The 15,043-nt window shown below is 44.4% G+C and overlaps 1 protein-coding gene across 10 annotated transcripts in view; it reads right to left on the bottom strand.

Moving 5' to 3' along the window:
• Positions 1 to 2,191: 2,191 nt before the first annotated feature.
• The window catches only part of HDAC4 (histone deacetylase 4), a 233,809-nt gene continuing 220,957 nt past the window's right edge, over positions 2,192 to 15,043 (bottom strand). For all 10 annotated transcript variants that reach the window (XM_082056512.1, XM_082056513.1, XM_082056506.1 and 7 more), the window contains 3 exons: positions 10,089 to 10,173; positions 7,797 to 7,938; positions 2,192 to 7,284 (listed from right to left, as the gene is read on the bottom strand). In XM_082056512.1, coding sequence (XP_081912638.1) covers positions 7,245 to 7,284; positions 7,797 to 7,938; positions 10,089 to 10,173 — 267 coding nt within the window. In that variant the 3' untranslated portion in view covers positions 2,192 to 7,244. The remainder of the gene's footprint in view (positions 7,285 to 7,796; positions 7,939 to 10,088; positions 10,174 to 15,043) is intronic.

The raw sequence follows: 15,043 nt of genomic DNA, 5'->3' as shown, positions 1-15,043 counted from the left end.
GGAACCACCTTCAAAGGGGCTGGGACACGTTCATTGCTGCACAACGTTATTTTCTTTAGGATTAACAGATTTCTGGCTATAAAAATTTCCATGGCTAAAGCAGCAGTTATTGAAATACATTATTTCACGCTGAAACCCCAGCGCAGGTGTCACGCCATTGAGTTTAACCCTCCCTGCTGCATTGCATCAGGTTTATGTCCGCTTGCTTGCGGCGAGGCGCGAGCCCAGAGCATTTCAGGCAAGATTAAGGCTGCTCTGGACCACAGATGCATTTGCAGGCCAGACATGTCAACACTCATGGACCAGGTCCTGCTCCCCCAGTAAGGGGCTGAACCAGCAGGTTTTAACTGGTGGATCTGGAGAAGGAAAAAGTATTGTTGCAGACACAGATAATCAGATACTGTGGGACGCCAAAGGAAGCCCTGTCACAGGCTGCCCTCCAAAACATCCAGCCTAGCACTTTTAAACAGCCTCCCTCTGTCATCCTAATGTGTAAGGTCTCAAAACCACCACTCAGCAATGAATATTTATCAGAGCCCAAAGTGCACATTTGGCTTCGCAGAGTGAAACCTGGGGTTTCTTAAAGGATTAGCAGCCTCTGACAAATGCACTGCGCAGAAACTGGAATTGTATTTGAACACCCTCCCCGCCCCAAAACAAGCCCTCTTCTCGAGGCTCTAAGAGCAGGGCTGGATCACCCAGCAGTGGGATTTTGCACCAGTGGATGAACTCTCGCAGCTCCTGGAAGACCTTTCCCAACCTTCTGCCCAGAAGAGCCCTCGTGCCTTTTCCTGAAGGAGCTGCACCCACTCTCCCAGCTGTGCTGGCACACATTGCGTTCAGCTGCCACCCCCATGTGTCCCATGGTCCCCAAAGCACGCCCCATCCCAGCGCTGTCACCTGGCCTGTAAATATGGGCTCTGCCTGTTCAGACCTTCCCAGGCTACAGCTGGAGCAACAGGCGATGCTCTCTGTCCCATGGGGTGGTGCCACCGTTGCTGCCATGGGCAGGGATGAGGGCGTGAACGTGTGAGCAGGACACTGAAGTAGATCACAGCTCTGGTCCTCTTGCCATTTTTAAGCGCAGTTGCTTGGGCAGGCTTTGGCCATGATTAACTTTGCTTGTTTCCCCAAGAGGAGAGGCACGTGCATCTGGACAGCTTTGTCCCTGTGCACCGCAGACCCATCGTGGGTTTGCACCTTCACCCTGGCCGTCCTGCCCCAGGGTTCCAGCTTCTGAGAGCACCTCGGTGGGTGATGCTCCCCACGCACGCAAAGGACGGCAGCCAGCACGTGGGGTGGCAGCGATGCTTCGCTCACAAGGCAATCACCATGCTCCCAAGACCACAAGTTTTTTGTGTGTGCTTTCCCAATACACCTTCCACGAGGTGCCCTCCAGAGACCATAAACATCCACCTGCTCTTTCTACCTTCAGTCCATACAGCCCAGCAGAGTCCCCAGCTCCTCCCACTGCCCTGCTGAGCAGAGGAGCTAACGCAATGTCCGTGGAGACGGTCCCTGAGCACAGATGGCTCATTCAATGTGAGCAAGAAGCAAGCAACCAGCTTTGTAGAAGAAGTGTTTTTCTCCTTGGCTAAGTGCTTAGGTTTGCCAGTGAAGACATCGGTGAGTCCCTAGACTATCTTTGACACCTCTTCCCAGCTTTATACACTACTCACAGGCTGGGAAACTAAGCTGAAGGTTGCTCTGCAGGGCAGATGGCATCAGGCTTGTTCACTTTCATGCCAGGGTTGCTCTGCAGCAGCTCTCATGTGATTAAGTCCACTCTGCAGAGGTGCATGAGCCCTGGCTTAAACAGGAGCCCCAAGGACTTGTCCTCTCCATCCAGGAAGGACTCAGTGAAAGGATATAAGGACTGAAGCGTAGCTGGTTGCCTTGTAATCAGAGGATGCTTCCAGTTGACAAACATGGAGAAGTTTGATTGTAGATGGCTCAGTGGGCTCCTGGGATAATACAGAGGCTAAACAGAGGGAAACCACATCTGAATAAAACCATGCAAAAAGGGTGGATTTGCTTAAACCATCAGAACTTGAGGGCAACACTGAGGGCACCGAGAGCCCGCTTCCACAACACCAAGAAGCCAGAAACTGTTTTGTTTAAAGTGGATGAAATACAACATCACACCAAAGGCACCAGATGAAAAGAAGATCAGCAACAGAAACCAAGGTGGTACTATAATTAACTTCTTCTTTTTATTTACACCACAAGAATAACAAGTTGTCATAATGTGGTACAAAATACTGGACTCCTAATAAAGTTGAAATTGAAGTTGGTACTGTCAGAGAAAGACACCATTGGCCAGTAAAAATAAAATTAAAAAAAAAAGATAAAAGAGAAAACAAAACCAAAAAGCCCCAAACAAAAACAAGAATGAGAAAAAAAAATATTCCAACTCCACCAAGTAAAAGAAAGGACCGTCAGAAAATTTAGCACAAACAATGCTACCATCACTTAAAGTAGGGTCCATACAATAAGAGTGAAATTGTGTCTAAATTACAGCGTAAACCGGTAGCTGCTACCAATGGTGACGTCATACTGAGCATGTATAGGTATAAAGTAGAATATAATATAGTTACAACTTTTTGATACTACATATCTGTAATAAGCTCTTGGGTGAATAATGTTTCAACCCCTCCCCCCCACTTTTATATATATATTATATATATAAGTTTGTCATCCTCATAAATTGGAAAATAGCGCCTCCACTATGGAGCACAGAAAAGTGTTAATTTATTTTCTTTCAATAGGATACTTTTTCATCAATATCAAAGACAAAGTGAAGATGAGCTGAGAACAAGCTCAACTTCATGACAATGAAGAAACATGTTTTCCTTTTGATGTAAAGTCTCGTTTTAAACCACAGTGTTGCACAGTACACGACTGTTTAAAGTGAAACCAAGCAATAATACATCATGTAAAAGTAATTTTAAAAAAGTTAACGCAGCTGTGCTGAAGAGTTAACTCTTTAAAGTCCTCGTCATTCATCTCCTTAGAATTAACAACTACATGTGTTGACAAAGGGTTGCATCCAACCTCCCCACCCAGCCGAGAAATCGAAACAGAATACCAACCCAAATTAAAAGGAAAACAAGAAAAATTAATGATGACACAGGCAGTTTACTTTGTGTGTTCTGCGTAGTTTCCCTAAAAACACTGTTTCCACATAAATACAATAAACTCTATTATTGGTAAGTCACAAGTGCTAGATAAACGTCTTCTTAAAATGAGAAATGTTTAAGTAGTCCTTTTTATTTACTCTTTTTTCTTTTTTTTTTTTAACAATAAAAAGCACAATTTCTTATGAAGTTCAGTAAGACGTGAAAAATGTTCCCACTCTCCTTCCTTAGTGTGCAGCTCTGTGGGTGCGTGCGTGTGTGTGACAACAACGTCCCAACCTTTAGTCTCCGCAAATGCCACGAGAGGAAAACGGAACAAAACAAACAAAAAACAAAACAAAACAAAACAAAAAAATCAACCCAAAAAAACCCCCAAACCACAATTGTTTTTTTTTTTTTCATTTTCAAAGCTGCCAAGTTTGGCGTGCAAAATCTGTATACAATATAAAGACATGCCAACCTTACAGACCATGCAACCTCAAGGTGTAGGAAACTTAAAAAAATATATTCATATATATTTATATATATATTTATATATATCAATGCCCATAAAAGATGTGGGCCCAAAAAAGTTTACAAAAAGGAAGAATGGAATGAATACATGACTGCGACTAATAAAAAAAGGAATGTTTTGTATCGAAAACCAAACCGAAACGATTAAAAAAAGAAAACCCAACAAAAAAACCCAATGGTTACTTGTGTACTGCAAACTGGGCCTCGCTTCTCTGTAAAGAGGATTTAAAGATGCTCCTTTCTTTCCAAGCAGGTGTGAAGGATGCCCTGGGCAGCACCGCGCTGGGATGCAGGACCATCCCGGGCTCCCGCCCTACGGCAGAGACATCTGAAATGAAGAAGCTAACGGCTCAAAACGTGGAAAAAAACCCCAACGAGCCTCAAAACGAGGGCTCTTTCGCCCCCAAAGAGCATCCCCGCCTCGCCCGGGGAGCTGCTGCAAAATGAATCCACGTCACCGGGAGTTTAGAGGAGACGAGGAGACAAATCTTCCCGTCCCTGGCGGAAAGCTGAGCGAAACGCTGTAAAACGAAGGCAGCATCCCGACAAGCTCCTCCGATTTTTAGCAAAGAAACCGGCTCAGCATGGCCAGCCAGCAGCTCTCAGGAACACAAAAATGAAGTAAAAAGCTTTGCCACAACTGAGAGGAGAAATGCAAAACCCCGCCAGGGAGGAGCTGACAACAGAAGCGATCGTGGAAACGCGGTTACCGCCCACAGCGTGTACACGGCAAAAGGAAAATTGAAAGTCAGTCACCAGATTCGGCAGCCAAATTAATTTTAGATCACAGCAGCAAAGTGGTTGGTGTAAAAAAAACCCCAAAACAAAACAAAAAACAGACCACAACATCTCCAGGTACATCGTGTTTTCACACGGGAAGGTTATTTTTAGTATATGCTGAGAATGGTCCTATGTGACCGAAGCTATTCTTAATTTTAATGCGTACTTGGGTTTGCAAAACTCAAATACAGTAGTGTCTGGTTTTTAAACTGCATTATAAACCGAGGAATAAAAACAAAAACCTCTTGCATTTGCTCACGCGAACGATTACGCTTCAAATTCCTCCAGCGAGCGAGTCCTGCATGGAATGAAAACGGCCGCTTCGAGAACTGGAAAAAAATAAGTTACCGCAAGCGACCCCGTCAGTCGTCACCGTAACAGAATAAAAATAAGAATTAAAAAAAAATAAAAAATAAGCTACCCTTGGTTGTTGTTGGAGGAAGCGTGCGCTATCCTACGCTGCGGTAAGAAGGCACCCGTGTCAATCCGGTCTCCTCCGAGCTGCTCCGGCTCCTCCCGGCAGGACTTTGCTGTTCTCCCACCCATCTGGCTCCTCGGGGCGGGAGGGGTAAAAAAATCACCTTTGGGAAAAGTTCTCCAACCCTGCCCGCGACGGGAAGAAGGAGAGGAGAGAAAGAGAGGGAGGAAGAGGATGCGGAGAGGTGTGTGCACGTGTCCGTCTGTCCGGCGGAGAGAAAAATGCCAGCGAGTGTCCGACGAGCTTTCCCAAGGGTGGGCAGCTGCTGCGGCCGCCCGGAATCCTCGCTACGATCCGCGCAGAGGACAAAGACATCGCCCATTGCGATACTACTGTGTCAAAGGTAAGAAAACTCCTTATTTTCTTTACATAGCTACTATAACAGAACGGAGGAAATATACAGTCGGCGGTTATCATTATACAAAAGAGCCCATTGCGTTCCCTCCTCCTCGTTAAAAACGCACCCTGTCCGAAAAATAAAACTCTTGACAACCTGCCACAGTTCCTTATGTCTGCAGAAAGCTGCTCACTGTACAAAAGACTTAAGGAAAAGAAAAAACAACAACAAAGGAAAATAATGTACAAGCAAGAAAAGTGGGAGGAAAAAAAGGTTTAGACGCTATTGCCGTTTGGAAACGAAACCTGCCAAATAGAAAATAAATGTCAGAGTCACACAAACAAGGCTTCTTGAGGGTTTTGTGAAATATCGATATAAAAATTAACAGCAAATTCATAGTCTTCGCTATAAAAAACTCTTTTTTTTTCTTTTTTTTGTTAGAAAAGGATCAAAACTAAAAACCTTAAATTAAAATACAAATGTTTAGGGTAGTTGCCCAGTGGCTAACGTGTTGGCTTTCTGAAAAACTTCCCAACCTGTTGTCTGAAAGTCCTCAAGTTTCAACCTGGATCCTTTTCCAAAAGCACCTTTTACGTTCCAATTCACAAATCTGTCCCTAGGGAGCTTCCAATGGCTACTGTTATAGTGTGCATTTATTACATATATTTTTCTATAAATGCATCATAAATATTTTTATCAATAATTCATAGGAATCCGGTTTCTAAGCTTGGAATACATTTGGAATATACATTATACACATATATATATTTATACCTAACAATTTAAGCAATATCTCATGCTAGTTGCTTTTAATAAAAAGCATTCCAGTCTTAAACCTGCATTTGTGTCTAATACATGCTTCAACAACCAAATTGATAAGTTCAATTACTACGTAATGTAGAAGTGAGAAAACATTTGAAAATTTGAAAAATGGTTGAATTTCAAAGACCCAACAGTATTTGCCACTTTCTTGGCAACTACCTTAATTATTTTTTTCCTTTTTTTTTTTCTTTTCTTTTTTTTTTTTTAAACAGCAATGAAAGAAAACAAAACAAATCCAAACTTGTAGACAGTTTTTGGAGACGCTCTGTTCAGCTCATGCCTGCTTCCCACCATCATGCCAGCACAAGCCAAAAGTCTTCCTTCCTGATGGCAGTTCTTGGCTTTCCCAATCAGAGGAAAAATATTCACGAACTGCTGTGTTCTTTTATTTTTTTCTTTTTTTTTTTTTTTTAAACTTTTTTGTTTGTTTGTTTGTTTGTTTTTTTTTACTTAAGGCATTGTTCCTCAAACTTCAGAAAATCCAGCTGCACCAAATCCATCAATTAAAAAAAAAGGCACAAACTCATCTTCAGATGGCTTTGGAGACAATAAAGCCGACTCCATCTGGGCTACCATTTCCCCCCTTCTCTTTCCCTTTCCTTTAGATGTAAGACCAGTCCCTCTTTCCCTGTCCCTCCCCATTAAAAATGCACCATCTCCCATTGTTCTGGTTTCGACAAGAATGTCGTTGACTCACAGGCAGGCAAGAGCCATTTAAAAAGTCCAAGAAATGAAACTACAAGATGGGTCGAGTGGTTCAAGCGGAGATTGCTGAATTGTGGGTCATCAAATTGTAAGCACCAGTTCTATGTTAAGGTTTATTTGTTTTATTTTCGTATGTGTTGTTGAATCTTTGATGATTTTTTCTTTTGGCAACTTTGCCAAAGACTTGACGGGCGTCGTTCCCCTTTCTGCTCCCAGTGAGGATCAGAGGAAGAGTGCCCAGCATTGTCAGTCCTTTACTGCTCTTCACCGGCATTTTTCTTTTTCAGCAAATATATACTGTAGACGCATATAGATATGAGTGAGATATTTTTCGGTTGCTTTGTTTTACACCTGGTTGTCCTTCCGTATTCTGGAAAAAACCATGACAGGACACAGGAGTAACAAGAGAAAGCTTCTTGGCAGAGCTTCAAGACGAAGACGAACAAACAGAACTCCAGCTTGAAGGTGAATGCTACAGGGGAGGTTCCTCTTCCATGGGTTCATCATCGGGTCTGAGCGATTTCATGGCCAGGTAGGATGGGAAGGTGGAAAGAGAGAAAAGACTGTTAAGCACGACAGAGTTGGACAATTTGTGGTGCTCAGTCTCATGCCTTACGTTCCCATCACCTTCCCACCCAGGTAGTTGTGCTCAGCTGACTCGCCTGCAACTAAAACTTGCCATCAAGAAAAGTTTTTAGACAACCTGCTTTCACTTGTGCAAATTTAACGTTTTTTGCAGCAAAACTCAATTTCTTCTCATGGTCCAAAACCACATTCAACTGTGGTTGGAGCAGAGGGATCTGGCACAGTGTGCACCATGCTAAGGTCACACGTGAGGCTCATGGCACTGCTGTTCTCCAGAAGCCCAGGAGGTCAGTGCGAAACCCGCAGAGGGCAGGAGATGTGGGCAATGTCCATGCAATGGTTACGAGGAGAGGATTAACCCAAAAAGCTGCCCACCGCAGCTCCTCCGGCCTGGGCACGCTCTGAGATGTGATGATAAATGGGAAGGAAAGCAACTCACCTCTTCTCAGCTGCCTTCACGCCCACTGACAGGGACGCCATGGCTGTTACCGTCTCCGCCTCCTCATTCTCGCACTTCTGTGCCTCAACCAGGGAGTACCCCACCGTGGAGGAGTAACGCTGGAGTGAATGCCAATACTTGCCTGGGGAGAGAAGAGGCAATTAGGACACATGCACTGTAATGGGTCCAGCACCGCGTTCCTGCTCTCCCAGGCCCAGCAGATGGCCAAGACCTGTCTGCAGAAGACTCACTGTGCTTACACAACACGCAGCCTTGATCCGTGCCCCCTCTCACTTAAAGGACCATCTCAAGGTCCCAGGGCTGTGGATGGAACTACGGGTGGAACCGGGATCCTGGAAACACGTGCCAAGGGAGCCCTGGCTTGTGAGGCGAGGCCACACAGACCCTGGTGACTTATATGCCACACTATGGCATTAATAGATGCTGCTGTCTTGAAGAGCTAAGTTTGAAATCAAAATTTTTAAATACCAAAAGGTATTGAGGGCATTGATAAGCAGGCACCTTAAGGACAACTAGGATGTTAAACTGGGGCTGAATCCCTGTCTTGCAATGAAATATGCTCTTCTTTGGCTAGGGAAGAAAGGCAGGAGGTGGAAACTGGAGATTTAAAAGGACAAATGTACGAGGAGAGCTGGAGGTGAGGATCCAAGCTGCACAGAGGTGTTTAGTATCCCTTTGCTTTGATGAAAGGGAACAGACACTTAGGTGCTAAAATAATAATTATGCTTCCTTTTTCACTTCAAAATCCTCAGAAACTTTTAGACCTAAGGAAAAATGTGCAAGAGGGAACGGTGTATTCCAGATTTGGACTGCCAGGTTCTTGCTATCCTTTGGTGAGTACATCACCTAAGGCTAAAGAAGGCAGTCTAAGTCATATTTATTTTTTATGTCTGCAGTTTGCCATGCCAAACAACCTTTTCCAGTGAAAAGAGCACAAAGAAGGCTTCAGAGGGAGATAATAAAGGATGTTCCCTGGGCCCTCAGGCACGACACACTGAATTTGCTGGTACCCAAGAAGCCGAAGCAAAGTTTCAAAGCCAGGATCTGCACAGTGAGACCAGCAGATGGGGAGGAGAGACTTGTTTTCAAACATCTTTGCTTCTCCTGTGTTAGGCAGCAGATCTGAGGGTGTTACTCAAAGTCCATTTTAATTTGCTGTGCTTATTTAAAAAACAACTCTGGCTGGCTAAAAGTGCTGCTGAGATGTCCCATCAGAGCCAAATACTCACTCTACAGAGCAGTTTTGGAAATGTAATTCAAGCTTCTAAAGCCACTGGGCATTTTCAGGGAAAAAAAATACTTTGGCATCTTTTAAGCTCCATTTTCACTCTGTAAAATGGAGATGAGCCCCTTTGGTTTTCATAGAATCACAGAATCATACATCTAGTTCCTACAGCCCTCAAAGCCCCATCCAGCTTGGCCTTGAATACTTCCAGGGATAGGGCATCTGCATCTTCTCTGGGCAGCCTGTTCCAGTGCCTCAGCAACTTTACAGTGAAGAATTCCTTTCTTCCATCTAATCTAGATCTACCCCTTTTCACTTTAAAGCCATTACCCCTTGTCCTGTCACTACATGCTCTTGTAAAAAGTCCCTCTCCAGCTCTCCTATAGGTCCTCTTTATGCACTGGAAAGCTGCTGTAAGGTGTCTTCTTCTCCAGGCTGAACAACCCCAACTCTCCCAGCCTGTCCTCACAAGGATGCTGCTCCAGCCCCCAAACATTTGAAGCAGGAAGATGCCAGGACCTGGCAGTGGAATTCCCATGTGAGTCAGTCCTTCACTCCATCACCCAAGAATGTTTCCAGGAAAGCTCCAACCACAATGACTTTAGCCTCCCCAGCTAAATAAACCCACAATATTAGCAACTTTATGCAATACTCTGTTTAACTTTCACCCCTATCCATTCTTAACTAATGCATGCCACAACACCTGATGAGACTTACATTAATTGCAGATATTTGAATTGCTTTTGAAGAGATAAGGCCACACTCTAAGTGCAAGACAGCCTGTCCTTTACAGAGATTTTAGAGGGTTCAATACTAATTCCTCCTTGAGTGCTCAAGTGTTTCCCTGTTCCCCACGCATCACTTGATCTGCTGCTGGATGCCCAGTAAGACCAGCTTGTGGCTGCACAAATCCAGTTCTCAGTGCAGTGACCACCCATAAGCTAGGATGAGGGAACACAGAGTTGCTGGGATGATGGAGAAGTCAAACGGGTGTCCCACAGAGCAATCCAAGAGGGAACCAGCTGGGTGAATGGGGCTATACTCACTGTGTATCTCGATTACTTTCTCCATTGAATGCACCGCATTAGCGTTTGCCCTCTGCTGGAAAACCTTTTCTGGAAGAGGGTCAAGCTGGAGAGAGAGAGAGACAAACACTGAATGAATCTTATCTCAAGTTAAGGTCCAAGCATTAAGCACGGTTTAGCAAATGGCTCTGCTGTATCACGCCTCCACCCCACTCCCTTGGTTCCTATTACCCATCTTTAGTCGAATATCCAAAATAGACAGACTTTCTAAGTGCTCTTGTGACACTCAGTGCAGCATCCTCCTGCCTGATGCTGCTCCACACACAAAATGCTGCAGCTCCACCGGGCTCAGCAGCTGCTCAGCACAGGGGCTGCTCCTAAAGAACCCACTGCAGCCACTGATGTAGACTATGAAGAGACACTATTACACAGACCACAAAAATAAGGCTGTTTTCACAATGGGCCTTTATGAACTGTCACTTGCAAAGTTTTCGCTATTAAAACAAAATAATGTGCGAATAGAAAGGACTTAAAAATATGGTAAGAGCCACACTTCTGGTTTTCCTCTAAAGAAATGAAAGGCATAGCTTTTTAATTCTTCTAAATACCTAATCCAGTGTATTTATTAAGTCTTAACTGAAAAAATCTGTACCCAAAGAGTAAGCAGCCTAATTCTGGTACAGAGAAACAGCAAAACACTGCTGTAAAGCCACACTCAGCATGACTATAACTTCAGTCACCATCCATGCCTGTCACCAGCTGCTGGGCTAGTCTTGCCAGGGCAGAGCAGCATTTGATCTGTCAGCTAATCTTAAAAAATAAAAATTGCCTTGAGGTTACCAGTAAGGCTCATAGTTGGGTATTAAAATTTAGGCTTTTTGATGCTGGCTTCTTTCCTTTACTCTTTATGCAAAAAGGTGACAGCAAGAGCACACTGCTGGTATTGAGATTAGAGCGAGGAAAATGACACAGAAAGCCTCCCCCAAAAATGTTATATATAAATGCACATAACAAGCAGGTGTCTTTCTGGGCTTGGCTGCTTTTATGCTGTAAATGCAAATGGCACATTGATGATTTCTGTTTTGCTCTAACATACATTCTACCCTCACAATGGTAGTGCTGCCTTTGTTACCAGCTGTTAATAGCAATAAAATACCAACGAACTAATAACAGTTAACAAGGAACTTGGGACTTGGTTTTGCTAGAAAGTCCTTCTCCAGTTATTCCTCTAAGTCCATCTCCAGTAACACTGGAAAAAAGCTCTGTGGCATGGATCTACCTGCAAAATCCTGTCTATGAAACTGGTATGAGCAGTGTGATGCTGATGGAGTTGCCTTGTAGGACTGTAATGGCCAAGTGCTGGTTTGGACGCAGTTCCCACCTCCACACCCACACTGCTGCCAGCACAGGCTACTCCAGCCCGTGGCGGTGAAATAAGGAGGTGATTCCTTGGGCCAGCGAGAAGGTGGTTTTGCCACCAAACCTACATCTCCGTTAGAGCTCCCGGAGATTCAGCGGTATCAGTCAGGGAGCACACTCCTCTATCAGCGGTAGCACACACCGCTGAGACCACGCTTTGATCAGCACAGCTGTTTTAAATAAAGAAATAAAATTGTTCCGCAGCGCTCTGCCGACTTGAGGCTTGCTATACAGAAAACTAATGCCCAAACTAAGTGCACATAAGGCTTGTTTTCGGATGCAAGCTCTCCTACTGCCCAGGAGAGAGTTGCCCTTCGGTTTGCGAAACTACCAGCGGATCCAGTTCACCTTTGCGTTGGCATGGACAGATGCACTTACGATGACCAACAGACAATAACTCCAGCTTTCCCTTCAGCAACGAAGGATAACGCTTTTCCCATTTATTTTTAGAGATTTAAAACTGCTCCAGCAGCCAGGGCAGGGGAAAAGGTGAATGAAAAAATGGGGAGAGCAAGACAAATGCCCTCTCCTTGCTTAATGGTGTTTCCTCTTATTTTCTAGGAGGTATTTTCCTCCCAAGAACAGGGGAACGGCTTCTTCAACTGGGTTACTTCTCTCACATTGAGAAGACTGTCCTCTGAAAAGCTAACACTGTCCCCTTGCCCTTTATGAAGTTATTAAACCTTTTATTGTGGTAGCTATGATGCTTGATTCAATTCCCACTGGGCAAGAAACTTGGACTCAAAACCAATCCACAGTTACTATTCGTTTGTTGTGTGTGTGTTTCTTCTTTGAAGAGCCAGTGAAGACCTTAGGATAGTCAGGTATCCAAAACAAGAGATGTCCACAGCTGTTAACTGCTTCTGAAAATGCTAATCAAGACTCATCCAGAGATATTCCCCAGCAAAGAAGCAGCCACAGTTAAACAGAAAAAAAATCTATGGCAAAGTTTAAGTGCAAATTCTGTTGTTCAATGCCAAGAGATCTGCTCTTGCAACCACATGGCAGCCATTTGATAGGTCCTTCATCAGGACTCGAAACTGCTGCGTTCCAGATTTAATAATTATGGATTGTACTTTTCACAAATTCCCCATTCTAAAAAGAATTCTGGCCCAAACTGGCTTCTGTAGGATGTTAAGTAAAGGCAAAAGCAACTCCTGGACAAATCTTTAAGAGCTTTCTAATGCCTCTCAGTTGATATTGATATAAAGCACGAAACACCAGGCAGGCTGGTCACACGTGTACTATTTCACAGATGAACTGTTTCTATTGCACACTCCTCCTCCTGAAATAACACTCACAGACAACAGCGTCACCCACTGATCTTCTGGAAAAGGAAGGAAATACCCCTGGGCACTAAGAAAAAGTTTTAAAGCAATGGTTTATTATCACCTTCTTACTGGTCTGAACCATCACCAAACCTTCCCTGCATCATGCTCGCCTTTGATTTTCCAACTGAAGCTTTGCACAATTGAATTTGTAACTAAAGCAACGTATGTACAATTTCAAGCAACCTTGCCCAGCACTAACTCACTCCACATTAAAATAACCTGTTGCAAAGCTAAAGCTGTGTTTTAATTTCCTGGACAGTTGGGAGCGAGGCGGCTCTTGCCTTGGCGCAACGCTTTTTTCCAAAGCGGGAGTTTTGATCCCTGTCAGCGAACGCAGGCGCTTTGGGGACTGGCACCGCTCCCCTCATTTCCTACCGTGTTCCCCACATAACTCCGCCACCGCCCTCCAGCCAGCAAAGCTCCGCGCAGCCCGTCGCCAGCCGCAGCTGCCCCTCCATGTGCACGCATGCGAAATCGCCTGACACGCTGTATATCAAACCTCATCAAAGCGCCGCGGGACAAAGCAACAGCAGTTCCCTCCGACTTCCTTGCATTAAAAAGGTTTTATGAAAGACCTTGATAAAACTAGCGTTTCCTGCTTTTTGATGTGCAAGTCAGAGAACATTATCGTGATTTCTGCGCGGTCTTATAGCCCACCTAGGAAAAGTGAGAATAGGGCCATCTTTAAGTATTTTATAGCTGTCCTGACTCAGACATTGAAAAAAAAAAAAAGACTGTTTACCTTTAAGGAACAATATTCACTCTGCTAAATGAAAACACTCAGTCATTTGACAACATCCAAGCTATTGTGAGTGCTGGGATCTCCCTAAAGCCCTGTACTTATAAACACGTCCATGGCTTGGACCAAGTGCTTATTTATTGCACACAGATCCTCACACTGCATTGCAGCCACCTGCCTGCACCACAGGAGCACATTAAGCCAGAAGAGTGACATCCTTCACCGTCATTTCTTCTGTCTCCCCTTCAAAGTCATCCTGCCATCAGAGCCGGCTGCACCCAGAGGTTGTTTGTGGTGACAACAGTGCCATCAGCTGTCAGCTTAAATACGGGTGCTGCAATAAAAAATCCATCGCTTCTATGCTGATGGATTTGTGCTATCAGCCCTCAATGATTTGTTTTGAACAGCCCCAGAGCACTTGCTGTACCAGGACACCCACAGCAGATACCGAGCAGGGACCGTGCCCAGGGCTGTGGGCTGAGCGAGGTGGAAAATGGATGCAAGGCACGTTTGCAGTCTGCTGTGCCCATCCAAGACTCAACCACTCGGACTGTGGTCACCGTCCATGTGGAGAACAGGTGTCCAAAAAGGAGGAATGAACCAGAAGGAGGGAGGGCTGACCCAAACTAAACAGTTGCTGACCCTCAAAAGCCCACGAATTATACAGAAATACGCTTCTTGAACAGAAGAGTACGAAAAGGTCTAAACACAGCAGATACACAAGAGCCCCAGTCTGGGATTTCGCTGCCAATAATTGATTTCTGTATTTCCTTGCTGCCATATTTCTGCAGTACATGACCCCTGAACTCCCCGAGCCCAAAGACATGTCAAATGCCACCACTGAATGTATAAATATCAACCACGTTGGAAGAAATGTAGGCATGAGCTGCTCGCTCGGTGCCAGCTACAGCAGTTGCTGCACCAAGGAGAATGGGCACAGGGAATCGGAATAATTTCTTCCTTAATCTCTCTGAGAGTAAAAGTAAGAAGGAAAAAAAGCAGGCAAAAAAGCTGAAGTATCTGCTTCTAGTACCGTGACCTCCCCAGAAACCAAAAACTAGATTTCTTTCATGTAATTGTCTGCCTTGCTCTTATCTGCAATCACACACTCTGGCCTTTCTGGCCAACTTCCGTGACACATCTGAGGCTTTTCCAACACAGTGATTTGCAAAACATACAAAATATAATGTCAAGGGAAAAAAATACAACTGAAAAAAATGTCAAGCAAGCTGCCCAGTGCAACTGGTACAGGCTGTAGTACTGGAGAGGGGTCTGCAAAGAGAAGGCTTCAGAAAAAAAACTAAACAAACTTGTTGTTTTCCAAAGAGCACAAAGCAAGCTATTCGCATAAAGAATAAATCCAAATTCAATTCTTAACTATGTGGACTGTCAACACGGGTAGTTTTTAAACAAATTATACATGTACTCTTTAAATCAACATGTGTCAAAAGGACCCAAAACAATGACAAAAATTTGTCGAATTGACT

The sequence above is a fragment of the Streptopelia decaocto genome (genome assembly GCF_964273445.1).
Source record: "Streptopelia decaocto genome assembly, chromosome: 6".
Classification (NCBI taxonomy): Eukaryota; Metazoa; Chordata; class Aves; order Columbiformes; family Columbidae; genus Streptopelia; species Streptopelia decaocto.
The sequence above is the reverse complement of the archived record's forward strand: the minus strand, read 5'-3'. Positions and strand labels throughout refer to the sequence as shown.